Source organism: Myxine glutinosa, chromosome 11 (genome assembly GCF_964187855.1).
Source record: "Myxine glutinosa chromosome 11, kmMyxGlut1.1, whole genome shotgun sequence".
Taxonomy (NCBI): Eukaryota; Metazoa; Chordata; class Myxini; order Myxiniformes; family Myxinidae; genus Myxine; species Myxine glutinosa.
The window spans coordinates 73,547,536-73,566,356 of record NC_136271.1 but is presented as its reverse complement, the minus strand read 5'-3'; the positions used below and the strand labels follow the sequence as shown (position 1 = coordinate 73,566,356).

Sequence of the window (18,821 nt, the reverse complement as noted above, 5' to 3'; positions counted from 1 at the left end):
TACCGGTAGTCGTTGTCAATTCCCAAAATAAAAAAGAAAGTGAAAAAGTAAGAGCTGTTGCAACACAGATAGGATACTCTGCTTTCTCTCTGCTAATCTAAAATGTTATTTTCCTTCGATATTTCATACCTTAAGAGCCTTATGCAGTGCTGCCGCCTTTGAGCGTGTCTTCCTCTCGTCTCTTTCCTTCTCCTTCTGTCAATTGACAGCATACAAAGTTTAAGATGTAACTTATCCGCCTGTCATTTACTGGGCACGTACTCACAAGTACTTCATGACAAGTTATGGTACACTCCACGATCAAGCCGGTGAGCTGTCTGCAAAAATTCTTAAGAATCTTCACTTGCCAAAATGCTACATAATTAAGGAAAACTAACTCAATAAATCTGCCAGACCACAAGCCATCTTTAGTTCGTATTGGATTGTGAGTGGCAAGAGGTCAATAACATAACATTGTCATGTTTATGTCTCGAGCACGCACGCGCGCGCACACACACACACACACACACACACACACACACACACACACACACACACACACACACACACACACACACACACACACACACACACACACACACACACACACACACACAGTAAAGTGAATGCAAAAAGTAAAGCGATTCATTGGCATATCTGCAAAAATTTTAACATCCCAATACCAGAATACCCATGGAAGTACGAACCAAGGGCAATCATTGGAAATGAGGATGCCATGCTCACATTCGACATGATGATTCCATCGAGCGTGAACATAGAAAACAAAGCATTGCGACTGGACATTGTACTCATGAACAAAAAGGAAAAGACAGCATTGATGATTGAGATATCAGTACCCAGCGACTTTGGCCTAAACAAAGCAGAAATCAAGAAAATGACCAAATACAAGGACTTCAAAAATGAGGTCAAGAGATCTGGGAAGCAGAAGAGCATCAAAATTATACTAGTGATAATTGGAGCAACAGGAATGATGAAGAAGAACATCACTGAGATTTTGAAAACCATTCCCAGAAAAATTACAACAAACTACAGTTGGAGGCACTCCGGGACTCAGTGACGATCATGAAAAGAGCCCTTGGAACAAGCGTTACGCCTAGGTCCCCCGTCGGTGAAGTGATGTGAGTTGACAAAGTGGAAGACGCAAGGCGGCCATCTTGGATTTTGACGTGGCGACCCAATTTTCAATAGCGTTCTTCCTTATGCCTAGACACACCCACACACCAGATTAGAAGTTGGTACTTCGCTTATTTTTCAAGATATTTCGCTCACAATGTTCAGACATATATATGGTGGCGGCCATCTTAGATTTTGACGTGGCGACCCAATTTTCAATAGCGTTCTTCCATATGCCTAGATACACCCACACACCAGATTAGAAGTTGGTACTTCGCTTATTTTTCAAGATATTCCGCTCACAAGGTTCAGACATACATGGTGTCAGACATACATGGCGGCAGCAATCTTGGATTTTGACGTGGGTTGCACCCACACACCAAATTAGAATTCGGTCCTTCGCTTATGCACGCACGCACGCACGCACGCACGCACGGACGCATGGACAGACACACGGACGGAGGGGAAAACCATAGTCCCCCTTTCGCTCCACGGTGCGACGGGGGACAACAAAACTGGTCCTGGGAGGACTAAGTTCCACCTCTTGAAACCCACAAATATAGATAATCAAGGACACCCACACACACGCACGCACTTCATTGATTGTACAGTACCTGCTATTCCTAAAATACAATCGATACTAGAGTATAAGACCCGTCGCTTCGCTGATAGAAATACCAATCTTTGCTGAGATGGCTAATCTATGGGCAAGAACAAAAAAGGATTCTTGGGAGATCCAGCCCTCCATGCAGGAATAACCAGCGTTGCAAGTTGACGTTTACAGTTTCGACACGTGTGCCCATAATGTACCCATACACACAAACCGACCCTTATTTTATTTTTTTTATACGTCACAAATCTTCCCGGGAGTGTCCTAAATCGACGGTAGTTAGATTTATTGAAATCTGTTAATCTGTTCTCAAGTTATAACACGACAAACAGAAAGACTTGAACGAAACTTGGTGGACAGTTTGTGTGTGGTTGACAAGGCCGAAATGCTTAGATTTTGGTGAAGATCCAGATCGGGATCAAAGAATTATTTTCAGTGATTCTTCACCAACAACAACAACAGGCATTTTAAGGCCATTTTCCCTGCTAGAGCGGGGGTTAGCCTTGTGGACCCCATGACAATCTTCTCCATTTTGCCCTATTTTCTGCATCTACGCTTGTCAACCCCCTTGCCCGCATTTCTTCTTCCACCACCTTTAGCCAAGTCTTTCTCGGTCTTTCCCGTCTTCTACTTCCTTCTACATTCATTTCCATCACTCTTCTCAACCAGTCACTTTCATCCTTCCTCAACACATGACCAAACCATCTCAACCTGTTTCTCTTCAAAGCATCCAACACAGGCTCTATTCCCATCATCTTTCACAATTCATCATTTGTCTTCCTCTCTCTCTCAATGATACTCCGCACATCCACCGAACCATACACATTTCCACCCTTTCCAGCCTTCGTTGCTGCTCTACGTTCATTACCAATGTCTCGCTCCCATAATTCATAACACTTCTCACACATGCAGCATACACCTTTCCCTTCAGGTTCAACGACACTCCCCTCCTCGTCAGCATGCCACTCAGTTCCCGACACTTCTTCCATGCACATCTCACTCGAGCAACCGTTGCCGAGTCTGATCCACCTTCTCCATTCAGCATGTCTCCTAGGTAGCAAAATGTTTTCACACCTTCCAACTTCACGCCGTCTCCAAGATCCAACTCAACATTTTCTCCATCTGTAGCTCCCTCTGTGCACACCTTACACTTGAATGTAGCTGCCAGACTGGTTTATGACCCTCTCAGACCACGACATTTTTAATGAACCCACTCAGCGCACATTGTACATAGAATGGAGTTCACTCCGACACCCTTCCTGCACACAGCACACGGCCACTTCCCAGTTCTTTCCACCTCACCACATGCTTTACCACTTGCCATCACCTTCGTTTTTCTGATATTCACCTACAGACCTTTTGCCTCCATACATTCCTTCCACTTGTTCATCTTCTCCTTCAGTCCATCCATACTTTCCGCAATCAACACCAGATCATCTGCATACAAACTCCCACGGTAAACCCTCCTTTACATTCCGAGCCAGCACCTCCATCACAGCTACAAATAGTAGTGGATTTAGTACCGACCCCTGATGCACTCCCACCTTCACCTCAAACTCACCACTGCTCCCATCCTTCGTCCTTACAGCTGTGCACGCTCTCTCATACATTGCCAACAACTACTCTGATCAACCATTCCTCCACGCCTGACTTCCTCAATGCCCATGTCACTACTTCACGTGGAACCCTATCGAATGCTTTCTCCAGATCAACAAACCCAAGAAACAACTTCTTCCTCTTCTCCATGTACTTCTCCTGCAACTACCTTACAATAAAAAGCGCATCTGTCGTTCCTCTTCCTGGCATAAATCCAAACTGCGTTTCGTCGATCTTCACCTTCTTCCTTGTCCTCTTCTCCAACACCCTTTCCAATACCTTCATTCCATGCTCCAATAACTTTATCGCTCGATATGAGCCACAGTCCAGAGGGTCATCTTTCCCCTTGTATAGAGGGACGAGGGTACTCAGTTCCCAATCCACTGGAATGCAGCCTTCTTTCACCACCAGATTACAGATCTTTGTCATTCTCTTCACACCCCAACTTTCCTCTGCCTTCAACATATCTCCCACAACTCCCGTCGACCCTGCCGCTTTTCTACTCTTCATTGCTTTTATCGCTTCCTCAACTTCCTTCTCAGTTATCTTCTCTGCCGGTCCTAAAACTGTGATTGCGATTGTGATTCTTCACTTCATTTTTTTCAATTCTTCAATTCATTCTTCACAATGGTCAGTGATTCTTCACCATTGGGCTAAAAAGGTAGGCTAATAGGGCTAAAAACGATATAGAGCAGGATATCTCAAAACGTTATGGACGGATTCAGACGAAACTTGGTGGACAGGTTAGGTGTGAGACAAGGACTAATCGATTCGATTTTGGTGAAGATCTGAATCCAGATCCGGATATGAGAATTTTTAATTTTGAAAGTGATTCTTCACCATCGAGTTCATTCAGCTAAAAGCGATATATAACATGAAATTTCATAAAATTTATGGACGACTTATGACAAAACTAGGTGGACGAGTTGGTGAAGTGACAAGAACAAGCGATTAGATTTTGATTCAGGTCCGGATGCAGATCCGGCCTATTGGTGGGATACAAACCGTAAACTGTTCAACCTGGGCACTCTACCATGGCCGTTCTACTTTAAACGGCGACCGAAATGTACACATTTTAACATTTTTTCACCATAACTTGATAGATTGTCCGATTGGAACAAAATTGCCCTCTCTAGATAGCCTAGAGCAAGGTGCATTTATGCTTAATTTACAGCATACCCCTCTGGGTTAAAGGTCAAGGTGTTAGACATCCTAGGAGTACGAAACCAGCCTTTACGTTTTTCTCTCTTTTTTTTCTACCAATGTTCGAGATGCATCTCGGAGCTGCCTGTGACTTTCAGAATGAAATTTTGCATCAATAATGAAAATAATAAGCACGTGGGGTTGACAGAATTTTCAAGCTTTGAAGCCGCTTCAATATTTGGCGATGTCTGTCCATCAAAAATAAAGAGGAACCTTTCTAAACCACCATGTTTAATTCTAAAGGATTCTAAAAGGTTAATTCTAATGGGTTATTCTAAAGGGTTCTAAATGGTAATTATAAAGGGTTCTACACAGTAATTATAAAGGGTTCTAAAGGTTAATTTTAAAGGATTCTAAAAGGTTAATTCTAAGGGGTTCTAAAGGGTAATCCTAAAGGGTTCTAAAGGGTAATCCTAAAGGGTTCTAAAGGGTAACTCTAAAGGGTAATTTTAAAGGGTTCTAAAGGGTGGTTGTAAAGGTTTTCATTCGTTTCTAGGCTTTGCCTATTTCATATTTAAAATGCCAAACTAAACCGCTTCCTTTGCATCCAGGTGCGATTTTTTTTTGGACCTTGACCTAATTTTTAACATCGTGACCAAATTATTGATTGTCATTTATCATTTTTTTCACCAAAACTCCACTAAGGTTTGTCTGATCAGAATGAAATTGGCCTCCCTAGATCAATATAGATGTTGATCAGTATATCTGATACCTGATCTGTTTGAACCTCAAGGAGCTGCCGTGACGAAATAGGAAACTTGTAGAGGGTACTACCTCAACAGCCTATTTTTTATGGATACTGCGGGCATTTAAACCATGCAAATGAGATGTCGACTTAACGTCCCGTGTGAAGATTGGCATGCTCCATTGGGCAGCACCCCCTGCGACCACTACATCGCAGTATGTTGAGACAAGGTTAATAGTCCATGAGCCAGGTACGAAGTCGGTACCATCTGAGGGCACCTCAAAAAACCTATTGTTTATTGATGGTACATATGAGGACATAACAAAAATGCATGGACATTCCAAACTCACAGCTCAAGTTTTCTACAGCGATTTTAATATTTTGATGAAAATGTGGCAAAAATGGCCATTTCTGACACATGGAAGTTGTTACAATATTGCTTATGGCGACCAAATAAAATAATCAATAATGAATGTTGCTTTTTTGTGTGTGTGGATGTGATAAAACATGTATATTTGTTAAATAAATATTTTTGGAACTTATTTTGTGTCCATTAATTGCATTATCATTTCATATAAACGCGGTATTATTTGTGCAAAAAGTGAAAATTTCATATGTGTGCAATTTCTACTGGATATTAACAAATACAATTTACTTTACTTACAGGCAAGACATGCGATATTAGTTTTTATATTAAAGGGTTTTCAGCTGATATTTTGTTCGTGCTGTGATGATCTACAACAGTTTTTGGTATGACCATATTTGTTATAAACTATAAACTTGTAAAATATTTATGTGCTTTAAATATTAATTTTTAAATGCATAAGCAAAAATATTTAAGATATAATTAAGTCTAATATATACTTTTACAGATATCAGATGAAGAAAATTTATTTAAGGTTTAAAATGTAGATTATCAAACAAAATGAACGATTCTGAACGTTTCTTTATATATCATTTCAGGTGTGTGACTGAGTTCAGAATGTGAACATCAAAACATTATGGAGTCACCTAGGAAGAAGTGCAAAGAATCTTCAATCGAAAGAACCTGAATTATTTGTTCCAAACAATCATCTGAATCTAATGTTACCAAGCCTAGAGATGCAGAATCCCTTAACGTACTGTTGAATGCAGCCAAAATACAAAACTTTGCTCTAGGGCTGTCAACCGATCCGAGACCGGGACGAAATCCCGGCGGTTTCGGCTTTCGAGACGGTCTCGGGACGGTCCCGAGATAAATTGATTGACGCAATTTCTCGGTAAAAAAATCCCGGTTAAAATTCCAACTTCTTGCAGATATTTTCCATAATAGAGGCATTTATTGAGCCTTGCTTTCATTACTCTGCTTCTGCACAAGCATCATTTTTCGCAAGTGCAGCTGAACTGACACAAACGATGATAGATAAAGTGAACTCACTGTTCCAGGATTTTCCCCTTGTCAACAAACAATGCACTTCTTAAGTCATATTTATAAGCCTATAATGCATTTCGGATAGTACACGTTGTAGTGGTTAACTTATTCACATGTCGCGGTTAACTTATCCGCATGTGACGGTTACCATTACGAATGTTTGGTCGAACCCACGCACACGGACGTTTGGTTGTGTCATCATGACGCACGCGCGGCTGTTGGAGCCACGCCCTCCGAAGAGGGTTCTTGGTTTTCTATAAGCCGTTACGACTTCCGTTCGCTAGCAGTTGCTGGAGATACCTGTACAATAAACAACCTTTTGTACCTAACGAAATTGCCTCTTCTTATCGTCTTCGGCAACCGCTAAAACGTAATATATAAAGTACACTATTTCCTGACATCGCTTTTCGCTCTGCTTTATGTTGTCATTATCCATCGTGTTAGACTGAAAAAATGAGTTTAATGTTCGTTTTGTACGAATTAACTTCAAGATTCCAGAATGAGTTCACATTCAAACTTTTCAATGGCTTTTTTAGTTAATTTGTTTCTATCTTGGCGTTTAAGATAACGAATATGATAAGACAGCATGGCGATAACAATTGTGAAGATAAGGACTCGGGCCTCGGGGGGGGGGGGGGGGGGGGGTTTGGTTTGACGGTTTGAATGTGAAAGTATTTTGGTTATCTTATCTCCACTTTAGGCCTGATAAGTTGGGTAGTGGGACGGGTAGTGGGACGTGCGTCAGGTCGGTGAGCACGCTATATTGAACGCTTAGCGTTAGCGGTGGCCGATCATCTGCATGTAGGCGGTGTATTTTATTTCATCCCAGTAAATGGAAGCTAAGTCGGAATTTAAGTACTCAACATCAGAAATGAATTTTTTTCATTGTTGTTTATATATTGTAATGAAATTCCATTATTTCTGAAGCCTTGTTTGTTTGTTTTTTTTTGTTTGTTTGTTTTTTGTTTTTTTTTCTTAATTACTTTGTATTACTTTGTCAGGAACCGAGCCGATCCGAGATCCCGTTATGAAAATTGAAAATTTATCGAGACGGTTCCGAGACGGGATTTTGAATCTAGCTAACAGCACTTAGTTTGCTCCTATCAATGACCTCGAGGAACATGAATATGACGAACGCTTGTTTTACCACAGAGACTGTCGAGCCAGTTTCACACATAAGAAAACACTCGCAAAGTTTGTCGAAACATCGGAATCAGAATGTTCCAGTGAAACAAGAAGATCTTCTCGAAGCACACCTACCACATCACGTGTTTTAGAGGCAGTTTGCATCTTTTGTGAAAAGAAAAGCAAGTATGCTTCAGGCTCTAACACTAGAGAGGTCCTCCTGCAGTCTCGAGAGATGCGTGCAGATGATAAAGTAAGAAATGCAGCTCTTACAAAGCTGGATGATCGTATCCTCGCAATTACATCTAGGGAGTTGATTGCTGCTGAGGCTCATTACCATAAGTCTTGCTACCATAACTATACCAGAGATGAGAAACAAACACCTCCAAATACAAACTCAACTGACGACGACGAAGTGGCTTATAAGGCAGCCGAACATGAATCCTACCTACACCTCTTCATGTACATCAGAGAGACATTGTTTGTGGAGCCAACAGTGGTGAAAATGACAGTTCTGACTGAGAAATTCGTGAACCATATGCAATCATTTGGTTGCAATAATGTGAAATTACAAACCAAAAAACACATACGACGAAAACTAGAATGTGAATTTGGCAAATCACTTCATTTTGTCACCAACAACAGTGGTAAGCTTTTAGTGTATCCAGATAGTCTTTCCTTGGAGAAGGTAGTGGTTGAACTGACGAAGATTGAAGATCGACTGGAGCGTTTAAAGCATGTAGAATCGTAGATGATATGGAAAATGTTGTGAAACTGTCAGCGACCCACATAAGAGGACAAATCAAGAAGCTCAAAACAAAACCCTAGCCTCCGCATCCTGATGAACTGAACTCTGAGTACAGTATTTTGCCAGATGCTTTACAAACCTTCTTGAATTTGCTTCTACTTGGTGAAGCAGAGGATGGAACGGAAAAACTGAAACGTGTTGTGCAGTCAATAGGACAAGATTGCCTGTATGCTGTGAGTAGAGGGGCACTTGCACCCACCAAGCACATTCTACTGCCGTGGGGAGTAAAATCCCTCACAGGCAATGTTGAACTGATTAAGTTGCTCAATCGACTGGGACACAGTATCTCGTATTCCAAGCTTGAAGAGATGGACACTGCATTATGTCTTCAGAAACAAAGGAAGGAAGCAGACCAAGGGGTTGTTCTCCCGTCCACCTCTCATACAGGTATTCCAACACCACTTGCCTTTGACAACATTGACAGACTCGAAGAGACGCTTAGCGGTGGTGGTACCTCTCACAGGGTGAATGGAATTATCATACAGCCTCAAGTCCAGACCGTGAAGCTACCAGAGAGTAAATTTGCCCAATCAAACGAGAAGAAGCGGACCATTACACCCGTAGCTCTGGAAGTGCCAGACTACAATGCAGGCAACAGAGAAGGACCACCAGTCATGAAACCTCTGGATATGGATATGCAATCAGCGGTGGAAACGGCGAATTGTAAAAAGCTTGTTTTTTTTTTTGTTTGTTTTTTTTGTATACTGAATCGAGGCTCGTGAAAGAGCTGACATTTACTTCACAAACAAATCAACCAGACAAACAAAATATATAAAAAGAGGGAGCGGAAGACAAGAGAAGGGGAAGCACACAAACACTTGAGAGCACACACAATTTAAGAGCAGGGAGATGTGTGGGAGGGAGAGGGCTTGGGGGGAGGAGGCGTGGGAAGGGGGGGGGGGGTGGGAGCAAGGAATTTTTGTTGCTGCTGGTAGTTTTTAGCTGGTAGTGGAGTCCCGCCCCTAAAATCGTGATGTTCATTCATGATGTCACCTGTGTGATGTAATCGAGGGAAAGGTTTCTCAGTACGCAATGATAACTGCCTGACCAAGAATCTTTTGATAGTCAAAATCATTATTAAAAACTACCAGCAGCAACAAAAATTCCCTCGATGACGTAGCCAGTCACATGAGCAATCAAATCGCCGTTTTTTGGGTGGCGGGAGCCAATCGAGTGATATTTATTCAAAAAAAAGGACGATTAAGTGTTAAGTGAAGCAATATCTATTAATTAAACCAAACATGCTTTTCTGTGTCTGTGGCCCTTTAAGAGAAATTCTGAAAGACATGTTGACTGTGAGTTATGAATGATAGGATATTGACGACATTGTACATTCAATTTGTTACTTGTATGGTTATTATGCGCAGAATGATAAGTATGCCTTGCCAATTTTGCTATTAGGCGCACTTCTGTTTTTGGCATGATGGACGTTGAAATATTACAAAATAGTGTTTTAAGTATTAATTTTATCACAGTGATGATTGAATTAATTAAATGTGTTCAAAATACGCTATCCGGTTTATTATCAACATGGACCAATAGGATTGGCTATTGGCCGGTCCTCCTCTAGATCTCTGTTCAGCTACAGCGGCCCTATTAAGAACTGGAAGGTTCACTAAGTCGTAAACATTTGCACTGTTTAAATCTTGATTATATGTATTTTTTAAAAATACTTTTGTAAGAGAAATTTCAGATGTATGCAATAAACAATTGAAAAAATGCTTTCTTTCACTGAACAAATATCACGTTTTTTTCACCTACCCCACCCATATGAATATGGCTCAGAACTTGAGCTGTGAGTTACAAATGTCCATCATGCTGTTTTGAGTTCCAGAAACATCCAGCTATCAGAAAATAGCAAAATTTTGAGGTGCCCTCAGATGGTACCAATTGACCGAAATTAAGGGATCAGCTCACGGACTATAATGAATTACAGTGATGGGTGGAGTGGCTTATTGTCACAAAACACAATCGATATTGTTGTGGCATTCCAACAGAAGAATGGGATTCAATACCACCCTCTGCCCCATCCCCTCACCCTCACCAACCCCCAGCCTCACCCCCAACATATTCCTGGTGTTGGCTTAACGGTTAATGTGGCTGGCTTAAGATCCTGAGTTGTTAGGGTTATGGCGGGTCAGGCGGGTCAATTCAGCCCGTCATCCTTCCGAGGTCGGCAAATGAGTACCAGCTAGCTGGTAATGGGGCACTGCATCAGCGGCACAGCCACGCCCCGAGAAAATGATTCAGCCAAGCAGCCCCAGACTCTCCCCACCTTATTCCTTCAGGGTGCGTACGTATGTACAACCCTTTCGTCTTCTCTTTTGGATGTTTGCCAGCATGAGCATGTGGTGCTGACTTCTGATATTGACTGCTATAGGGTGCTGACTATGAACAATATTGCCTTTTTAATGCTTCTGTAATTTGTCATGATTATTGGCTTCTGACAGGTTTAATAACTAAGATTTGTTTTGCACAATGCCTTGCAGATTCTCACTACAGAATCCCTCCCAAATGAAAACTCGAAGCTCAATGTTGTTTGCTCTCATATGAGCACCCTTGCTTAATTACCCATCATCGTATTTTCTAAACTCCATCATTATGGCGGCGTCATTAAATTTTATTATCTCTCCACAAGAGACAACATTTCATCAATCGAAGGCAGTGTACATTGTTTGTGGTCGTGTATAGCCTTCGAATCACTGTCGACCAGGTTGTTATTAGCTCTGCCACCAAAGGTGGATGGAGGTTATGTTTTCACCCCTGTCTGTCTGTCTGTCCGTATGTGAACAAGATATCTCAAAAAGTTGTGGACGGATTCGGACGAAATTTGGCAGAGATGTAGCGTATGTGACAAGGACGAAATGATTAGATTTTGGTGAAGATTCGGATTCGCATCCGGCTACTAGAACTTTTAAGTGATTCTTCACCATTGGGAGATTGGATCAAAAACGATACAGAGCAGGATATATCAAAAAGTTATGGATGGATTTGTTTGGACGAAACTTGTTGGAGAGGTTGGGTGCGTGACAAGAAAGAATCGATTCAATTTTGGTGAAGATCAGGATCCGGATCCAACTAGTATAATTTTTAAAGGGGTGGTGGTGGATCGAGTGCAGCCACCCAGTTGCTGGTTGCATAATTTTCAGTGGGCGCGTCTGCTGCTGATGCAATGCCACTCTATAACTAGTTATCTAGTACTCATTTTGCCGACATCGGAAGGATGAACAGGCTGAGTCAACCCCACCTGGCGTTAATTCAACGGGAATCGAACTCAAGACCTTAGGATCCTAAGCCCGCCGCCCTAACCATTAGGCCAACACAAGGTGATAATTTTTAAAGTGATTCTTCACCAATGAGTGATTTGACCAACCAGGCAGAGGTATGCTCTCTACTGGGTGCCGTTCTTGTTTATCATTTCTAACCAAAACTCCACTAAGGTTTGTCTGATAAGAATGAAATTGGCCTCCCTAGATAGCCGAGAGCAAGGCCAATTATGCTTTATTTACATCATAACCCTCCAAGTTTAAGGTCAAGGTCACATGGTGGTCAGAACAAAAAATGGCCATCATTAGATTGAAGGCCAAGTTAAATCGCGGGCGATTGCCAAGGGTCAGACTCCCCCGGTCGGGGGAGACTAACCCTTGGTGATCGCTTTGCGATTATAGGTATCTAGTTATCGATTTTAATGTTGTGGTAGCGTCACAAAATAATCACAATGGTTATTTAACCAAATATATTACCCAGAAATTATATTTAATCTCCCCACATCGCACACCATCCAGTTACAAGGCAGTCTCATTTTGATGATGAGATGCCATCTTCCTCTCTCATGAGCCTCCACCTTATGCAGAAGAAAAATAAAGTATAACTAGAATGGCAAGTCTTGACGTCGCGACGTCAACCGATTTGCCTCCACCCACATCATTACATCATTATACATACTCGTACCAAGATTGATTTAAATCCTTTCAGCTGTTCTGAAGTTACCACATTTTTACCTGACATGACCTCTGACCTGTGACTGTTGATACTGAAATCTAATCAGTTCGTCATTTCATCATAACATAACATATACTTACACCAAGTATGGTCAAAATCCCATCACTGGTTCACAAGTTAGCCCGGTAACAGATTATTTTTTTACCTAACGGGACCTCTGATCTTTGACCTCGTGACCCCAAAATCTAATCGGTTCATCTTTACGTCATTAGGCATACCTGTACCAAGTTTGACTTGGATCCATTCAGCCATTCTCAAGTTATCGTGGTAACAAAAGCCTATCACAAACAGACGCATTGACAGACAGATGGATGAACATGGACAACATGGAAAAATAAGGCCTCCGGCGACTTAGTCAGTGGAGGCATAAAAATACTTCTCGTGCTAAATTTGCTTGTGATGTGCATTCTCCAGTTCCACAGAGATGCAGGAGGATCCAATCAGCGGCATACGTAACTTGCTTCGGCGATTACATCGGCAACGACCAGCCGTGCATACCAAAATAAGGTGATGGGCAGGGTCTTGCTTTTGTAATATTCACATTGTGATCATATGCTGATATTCCCAAATTTCAAATCATGAGAACTCGCTACCTCCAGTGAAAGACTCGAAAACGACTTGAACCTTCTGGAACAAGAAATCTGCCATTGGCGATTGCATTAGAAAATTTCCAATCATCTCCAATGCGACCGTCGCCACTTTGATTCTTCATGTCAGCGTGGCAAGGCGAGTTTTGGCCCTTGGTTTTTGTCGGTTTGTTTCTTTTTGTGCCGAGAAAAACCCGCAATATCTCATCCCTTAAAATACACATCGACGATCCTTCACTCCACGCAGTGCGGCGGAAAACATAAAGTACTTGCTCTGAGGCGCTCCGCTTTCACACGGAGCTGAAGCAGAGTGGTTTTCTCCGAACTTTCGACCTTTGTCCCGCTGAGCAGCGTCAATCCACGGTCGCACCAAGTAACGGCCTCTTCATTGCATTCAAGGGCCAAGCAGCACTGAGCTCCTTCAGACGGACAAAAAAGAGGTGTTGCAATTTGAGTACACCACAAAACTACGGTAAGGAAATTGCAACTGAGCAACGGTATATTACAACGAAGATAATCACGGTGTGTATTGAGAGAAACAAAACTACGGCATAATCTATACGATAAGAGAGCCGTTTGTGTGTGTGTGCGTAATGCAATTTCCATAATCTATACGAGATTTCCTTACCGTACCTTACCGCATAATCTATACGATAAGAGAGCCGTTTGTGTGTGTGTGCATGCGTGCGTGCGTGTGTGTGTCGCCATTTTTCTCAGAGATGGCTGAACGGATAAATAAATAAAAAAACCACCTTTAGAGGCCATTTTTCCCCGCAAGCGGGGGTTGGCCTTTTTCGGGAACTGTGGTTGTTGTTGTTTTTCGGTCCCCTTTTTGAAGCAATGTTTTACGGCCGGATGCCCTTCCTGACGCCAACCCTTTTTGCCGCCTTTAACGACAAGCAGGGAATTACCAGTGAACTGGTACTCAATTAGCCGACCTCGGAAGGATGACAGGCTGAGTCAACCCCCCTGGCGTTAATTCAGCGATTGACCGGGATTCGAACCCAGGATCCTAGCATCTTCGTCAAAATTTCAGGGGGTTGTCAGTGGGTGTTTTAGAGAGAGAATTTTTTGAAAAAAAGTCGATTTTTGGGGGGAGTAAAAAATAAATAAATTAATTAATCACTCTACAGTGAATAAAAAATTTTGATTAATGACAGTTATATACAAGTACACATTCACAAAAATAAATACAACAAAACAATTACCAGACATTTGAACACAAATAATCAAACAAATCAGATTTAATCAGCCAACACCCCCCAAAACAGAGGGGCCTGTGAAAGTCCCCCCACCCCCCTTTCCAAAGGATGTATATGTCGTACATCTTTCCCTCCCCTCTTGCCTCCCCCTTCCTATCTCCCCTACCCCTTCCACTCATCCCACTCCCTTTCTCTCTTCTCCCCCTCCAGTTCCCCCCAACGCCCCCCCCCCCCCTCCTCCTCCCATGCAATGCCGGGTACTTCAGCAAGTCTTGAATAAAACTCAAGGTGTTCGTCGTCTTACTGAAAGTCATGGAAGAACTAACATTACTTTATAGTTGTGAGAATTACCTATACGTGTGTCCGATAGCCATGGTGGAGGAGGTCACCACCCGACAGTATAAAGTGAGGAAAAAGTTGCATTGTTCAGTTTTAGAGCGTCTTATCCAAGAGGAAGGAGTTGGCAAGCAAAATAATTGACTTGGAGAGTGAGCATCTCCGTCAAGACGATTTCAACCTCCTTAGCAAACACAAAATTTAACAGGACTGACGTCATCATGCACTTGGCTACAGTCTAGAATCTAGATGAACCCAAGCGAGATGATATACCAAAGAAAAGCAACAGAACACTGAAGAGAACCCTGTGATGAATTTCACATAAAACAGAATTATTCTCCACCTCAAACCTCAAAATGTGATGGAGGGTTTGGGGGACAATTTGGATTCAAGGTGAGCATAGGTATCCTCGGTCAAGCCAGATATTACAAGGGATACCAGACAAGAGCAGGTGCGCAAAAGTCTTTCATTATTTGGTCAGCGTTGTGTCATAACATGCCACAGGGTAAACAATAGGTGTGTTGGGGATGGAAAATGTTGAAAAGGTTTTTATTAAGGAACGGGTTCAAGTACACATTGTTCATGTATGATAATAAGGTTTGTGGAACATGTTAGGACACCAATTAAATGTTTGCCAGCAATGCGCACAAAGTGGGAAAGAACGAGAGGACATGGCTCGGAAGCAATGACAGCAATTCCCAGAGGCAAGCACAAACAAACCGGGAATAGACGTTCAAGTAAGGGTTCAGATAGTGATCGAGGGATGAGACGAAGAGCCAAGGCTTTTCACTTGCAGTGACTTGAGGAGGAGGCCCGAAAACATATCAAATGGCTGCACAGCAAGGCTCATGACGGATCGTCAATAAAACAGTGTGTTCCACGACCTTTAGTAATATCTCTTAACAGCAAATATGACTGTTGTTGAACAAGTCGTACAGAAACCATTTATTTTGGAAAAGCCATGACATAAGGCCTAATAAAATAGTTAACATGATGCAGAAGAGAGTGGATTCTCGTTCTTTTACAGTTTATGAATATATATATTTGATGCATGAACTCAGGCTCGTAGTTCAGCGCACGCACAGACACAATCTCGTTTTTTCATTTCTGTCTGACGCACGCACGCACGCACACCTTGTTTTTTAATTTTTGTCTCTCACAATTCTATCTCTTATGATTTTACAATTCTTATTTCTCTTATGCAATCATAATTTTAAAATGCATTTAATTAATCATACAGTATTGGTTGTTCCTAAACTTAAATATAAATAATTTAAAGGATTGCTGTAAATGATGTTAATTTCACAACATCCCATATTCAACTTTATTTAAATTGTAAACCTCAAAACATAGTTCCGTTACCGAAAGCAAGAACCTTAACCCGTAAGCAATTGACTGGTTGCCCGACGGCACGGATCATCAGCTGGGCACCGTTCTTCCTCGAGGTTTCAATCCTTTCAGCCCAGGAGCTCTCCAAACGGCGGATCCACAACCTCGATCATGGATCCACATCAATAGATGGTACATCAGTAGATCCACAACATCAATCAATAATCCACATCAATAGATGGTACATAAGTAGTTCCACAACCTCGATTATGGATCCACATCCACAGATGGTACATCAGTAGATCCACAACCTCAGTTGCGTGCCGGCAGTCAATCAACTCATCAATGCAACATCATTTATTCCAACCTTACTCGCTAGAGGATTTAATGTATTATCATATATTTATAACTTTCCTTACACACTCCATAATATGATAATACATTAAATCATGCACATCTTACCTTAAATAAACCCATGTTAGCAGAGCAGTTAAGAGGAAGCATCGTTTATTTTTTCAGGAAAGCACCAAATTTGGCACAGATGTAATATTGTAGTATGGACCTATACAATTGTTTTCCTGAGGGGCGCCCAAAAATTCAGAACCCCTGGTGGCCGCCATATTGAATTTCAACATGACCGCCCTCTGTGACCTATTTCCCTCAATAACTTCTATACTATGAGCGATAACACCACAGTTCCAGTGTCTTACCCCATGTTTTCATGGTCTCTGAATCCAATGGGATCAATTGCATAAAGATTGGCATCCATCATCTTTAATTTCAAGATGGCCGCCATGGTGTTTCCATTTTCCTTGAATCTCTCATAGTATTTTAGGTAAAATTTCAATTCCAAGTGATACACATTGTTTTATTGGTCTCTGATAACAATGGAATGGTATTAATTAATCAAAGTTACACACAGTTGCAGTTTTAACTTAAAATATTGTGGGCACTTGAAAGGTGGAGGCTCTCACACAGACGCGTAGTACTACAAGCACTGTCCATCGCAGTCACACAGTGATGTGCAGGGCAGATTTTCCCTGGAGCATTTACAGTTGCCTTTACAGGCCGACTTACAATGGCAGCTTGTAAGCTCTGAACATGCCTCCTGTATCAGTGGTATTGTGGTCCAAATTGGTGTCCAAGAAGTCCCTGTTTTCATCCAGCCCCAATCAGCTGGTGATGGAAGTTCTGGGTAGGGCACAAGTGCCTGACTCCATACGTGTCCAGCCTGAAAACATGCACGTTTTAGGTGTTGTTCGAAGGCGTCTGCTGTTGGGGGAATGTGATCAATTGTTCTTGCCTTCTTCGTGAACAAGTGTCGGCGCATGTCATTCACTGTCTTTATCTCGGTAGTCCGGTCATAGAGGATGGCAACATATCTTTCTATGCTCCGTAGTTCCATAGTAATAGCGTCCACAGATGGCCTATAAGCGAGAGCATGAAAGGTCGGCGTGATGCTGGGGTATGCCTCCCAAGCCCTCCAGGCTGTCTTTTTCCCAATTTGGGCAAAAAATGACACTGTGTCGCAGCCAGTGAAGGCATGAAATAATGGCAAAGACTCGGACTTCCTGCGGCCAAGGCCGGTGGCAATTTTATGGATGGCAAGGTAGCGGTAGCTTTTACCAGTGCCAATGGCAATCCAGAGTTCCTCCACACCGTGTGACTGGTAGGTAAAGTAGTGTGCTATTGCCAAGACCACAATACAAGACCAAGACCACTCATAGTATAGAAGTTATTGAGGGAAATAGGTCACAGAGGGCGGTCATGTTGAAATTCAATATGGCGGCCACCAGGGGTTCTGAATTTTTGGGCGCCCCTCAGGAAAACAATTGTATAGGTCCATACTACATCTGTGCCAAATTTGGTGCTTTCCTGAAAAAATGAACGATACGCCCTATTTTTCAGTCTTAACTGCCTAAGTATGTCCACCAACCAGCACGACCACACCACCTACCTCTGCATCAAACTGTATTTCGAATATTCTAACCAACTATAACGGTATTTTTGTATGCTGCCGTATCCAAGCAACCACCGATTCCTAGCAACATTGATTTGTAGTATATTTAATTCTTATATTGTACTGTATTTACATAAAGATCTCATGAATAATATTTTTACTATTCGTATTGTATTTTACTAATTAGTTTTGGTGTCGTTTTGTGATATTAAAGAAAACTTGTTTTAATCTGCCAACTGTAGCTCCCTGTGCTAACATACGTCTGACTAGTTGTTGAATATATATTGACAAGTTCAGAGCTGTGTGTGGTTGCTCTCACAGTCCTAATATTTCACCTGCAACCGTACCGTAAAATAGCTTTTTAGGAATGTTGCTGTCTAAGAAAGGCATTCCGACAATGTGGAATGGAAAAGCATCTCGTTTATCAAGTAATTTGGTGTAAAATTTATTATTATTGATATCAATTTGTAATTCTAAAAAGAAAACTGAAGTAGAAGTTTGGTTTTCCTTTTTAATTCAACTTCTTTTGGATATATATCATCATGAAGCTGATCAAATACAAATCCATCATTAATTGCCTCCAAATCCATCATTAATTGCCTACAAATCATCATGAACCTGAACAAGTTTCCATATCTGCGTGCAGTTGTTAATTTATACCTGCACATGTTCTGGACCCAATCAGACTCATACATGTGCAGAAACAAATTTGCAAAGAAAGGGGCCCGATCTGAACCCATACAGACATACAAACATACACACATCACTGTTAGTGTTAGACAACACAAACAGCCACTGAGCTTGGGGGAAGTGCCGTCACTTCCTGGGACACGCCACAACAATGGCACAGCTTT

At 41.8% G+C, this 18,821-nt stretch overlaps 2 protein-coding genes across 4 annotated transcripts in view; one reads left to right on the top strand and one right to left on the bottom strand.

Annotated features, from left to right (window-relative positions):
• The window catches only part of RCN2 (reticulocalbin 2), a 425,951-nt gene that overhangs the window by 204,006 nt on the left and 203,124 nt on the right, over positions 1–18,821 (top strand). The window lies entirely within an intron of this gene.
• TTC4 (tetratricopeptide repeat domain 4) overlaps positions 1–18,821 on the bottom strand; it is an 84,484-nt gene that overhangs the window by 30,331 nt on the left and 35,332 nt on the right. For all 3 annotated transcript variants that reach the window (XR_013624988.1, XM_078786771.1, XM_078786770.1), the window contains 2 exons: positions 13,414–13,559; positions 130–195 (listed from right to left, as the gene is read on the bottom strand). Coding sequence is in view for 2 of the 3 variants with exons in the window: in XM_078786771.1 (XP_078642897.1) it covers positions 130–195; positions 13,414–13,559 (212 nt within the window). In the remaining variant the exon portion in view is untranslated. The remainder of the gene's footprint in view (positions 1–129; positions 196–13,413; positions 13,560–18,821) is intronic.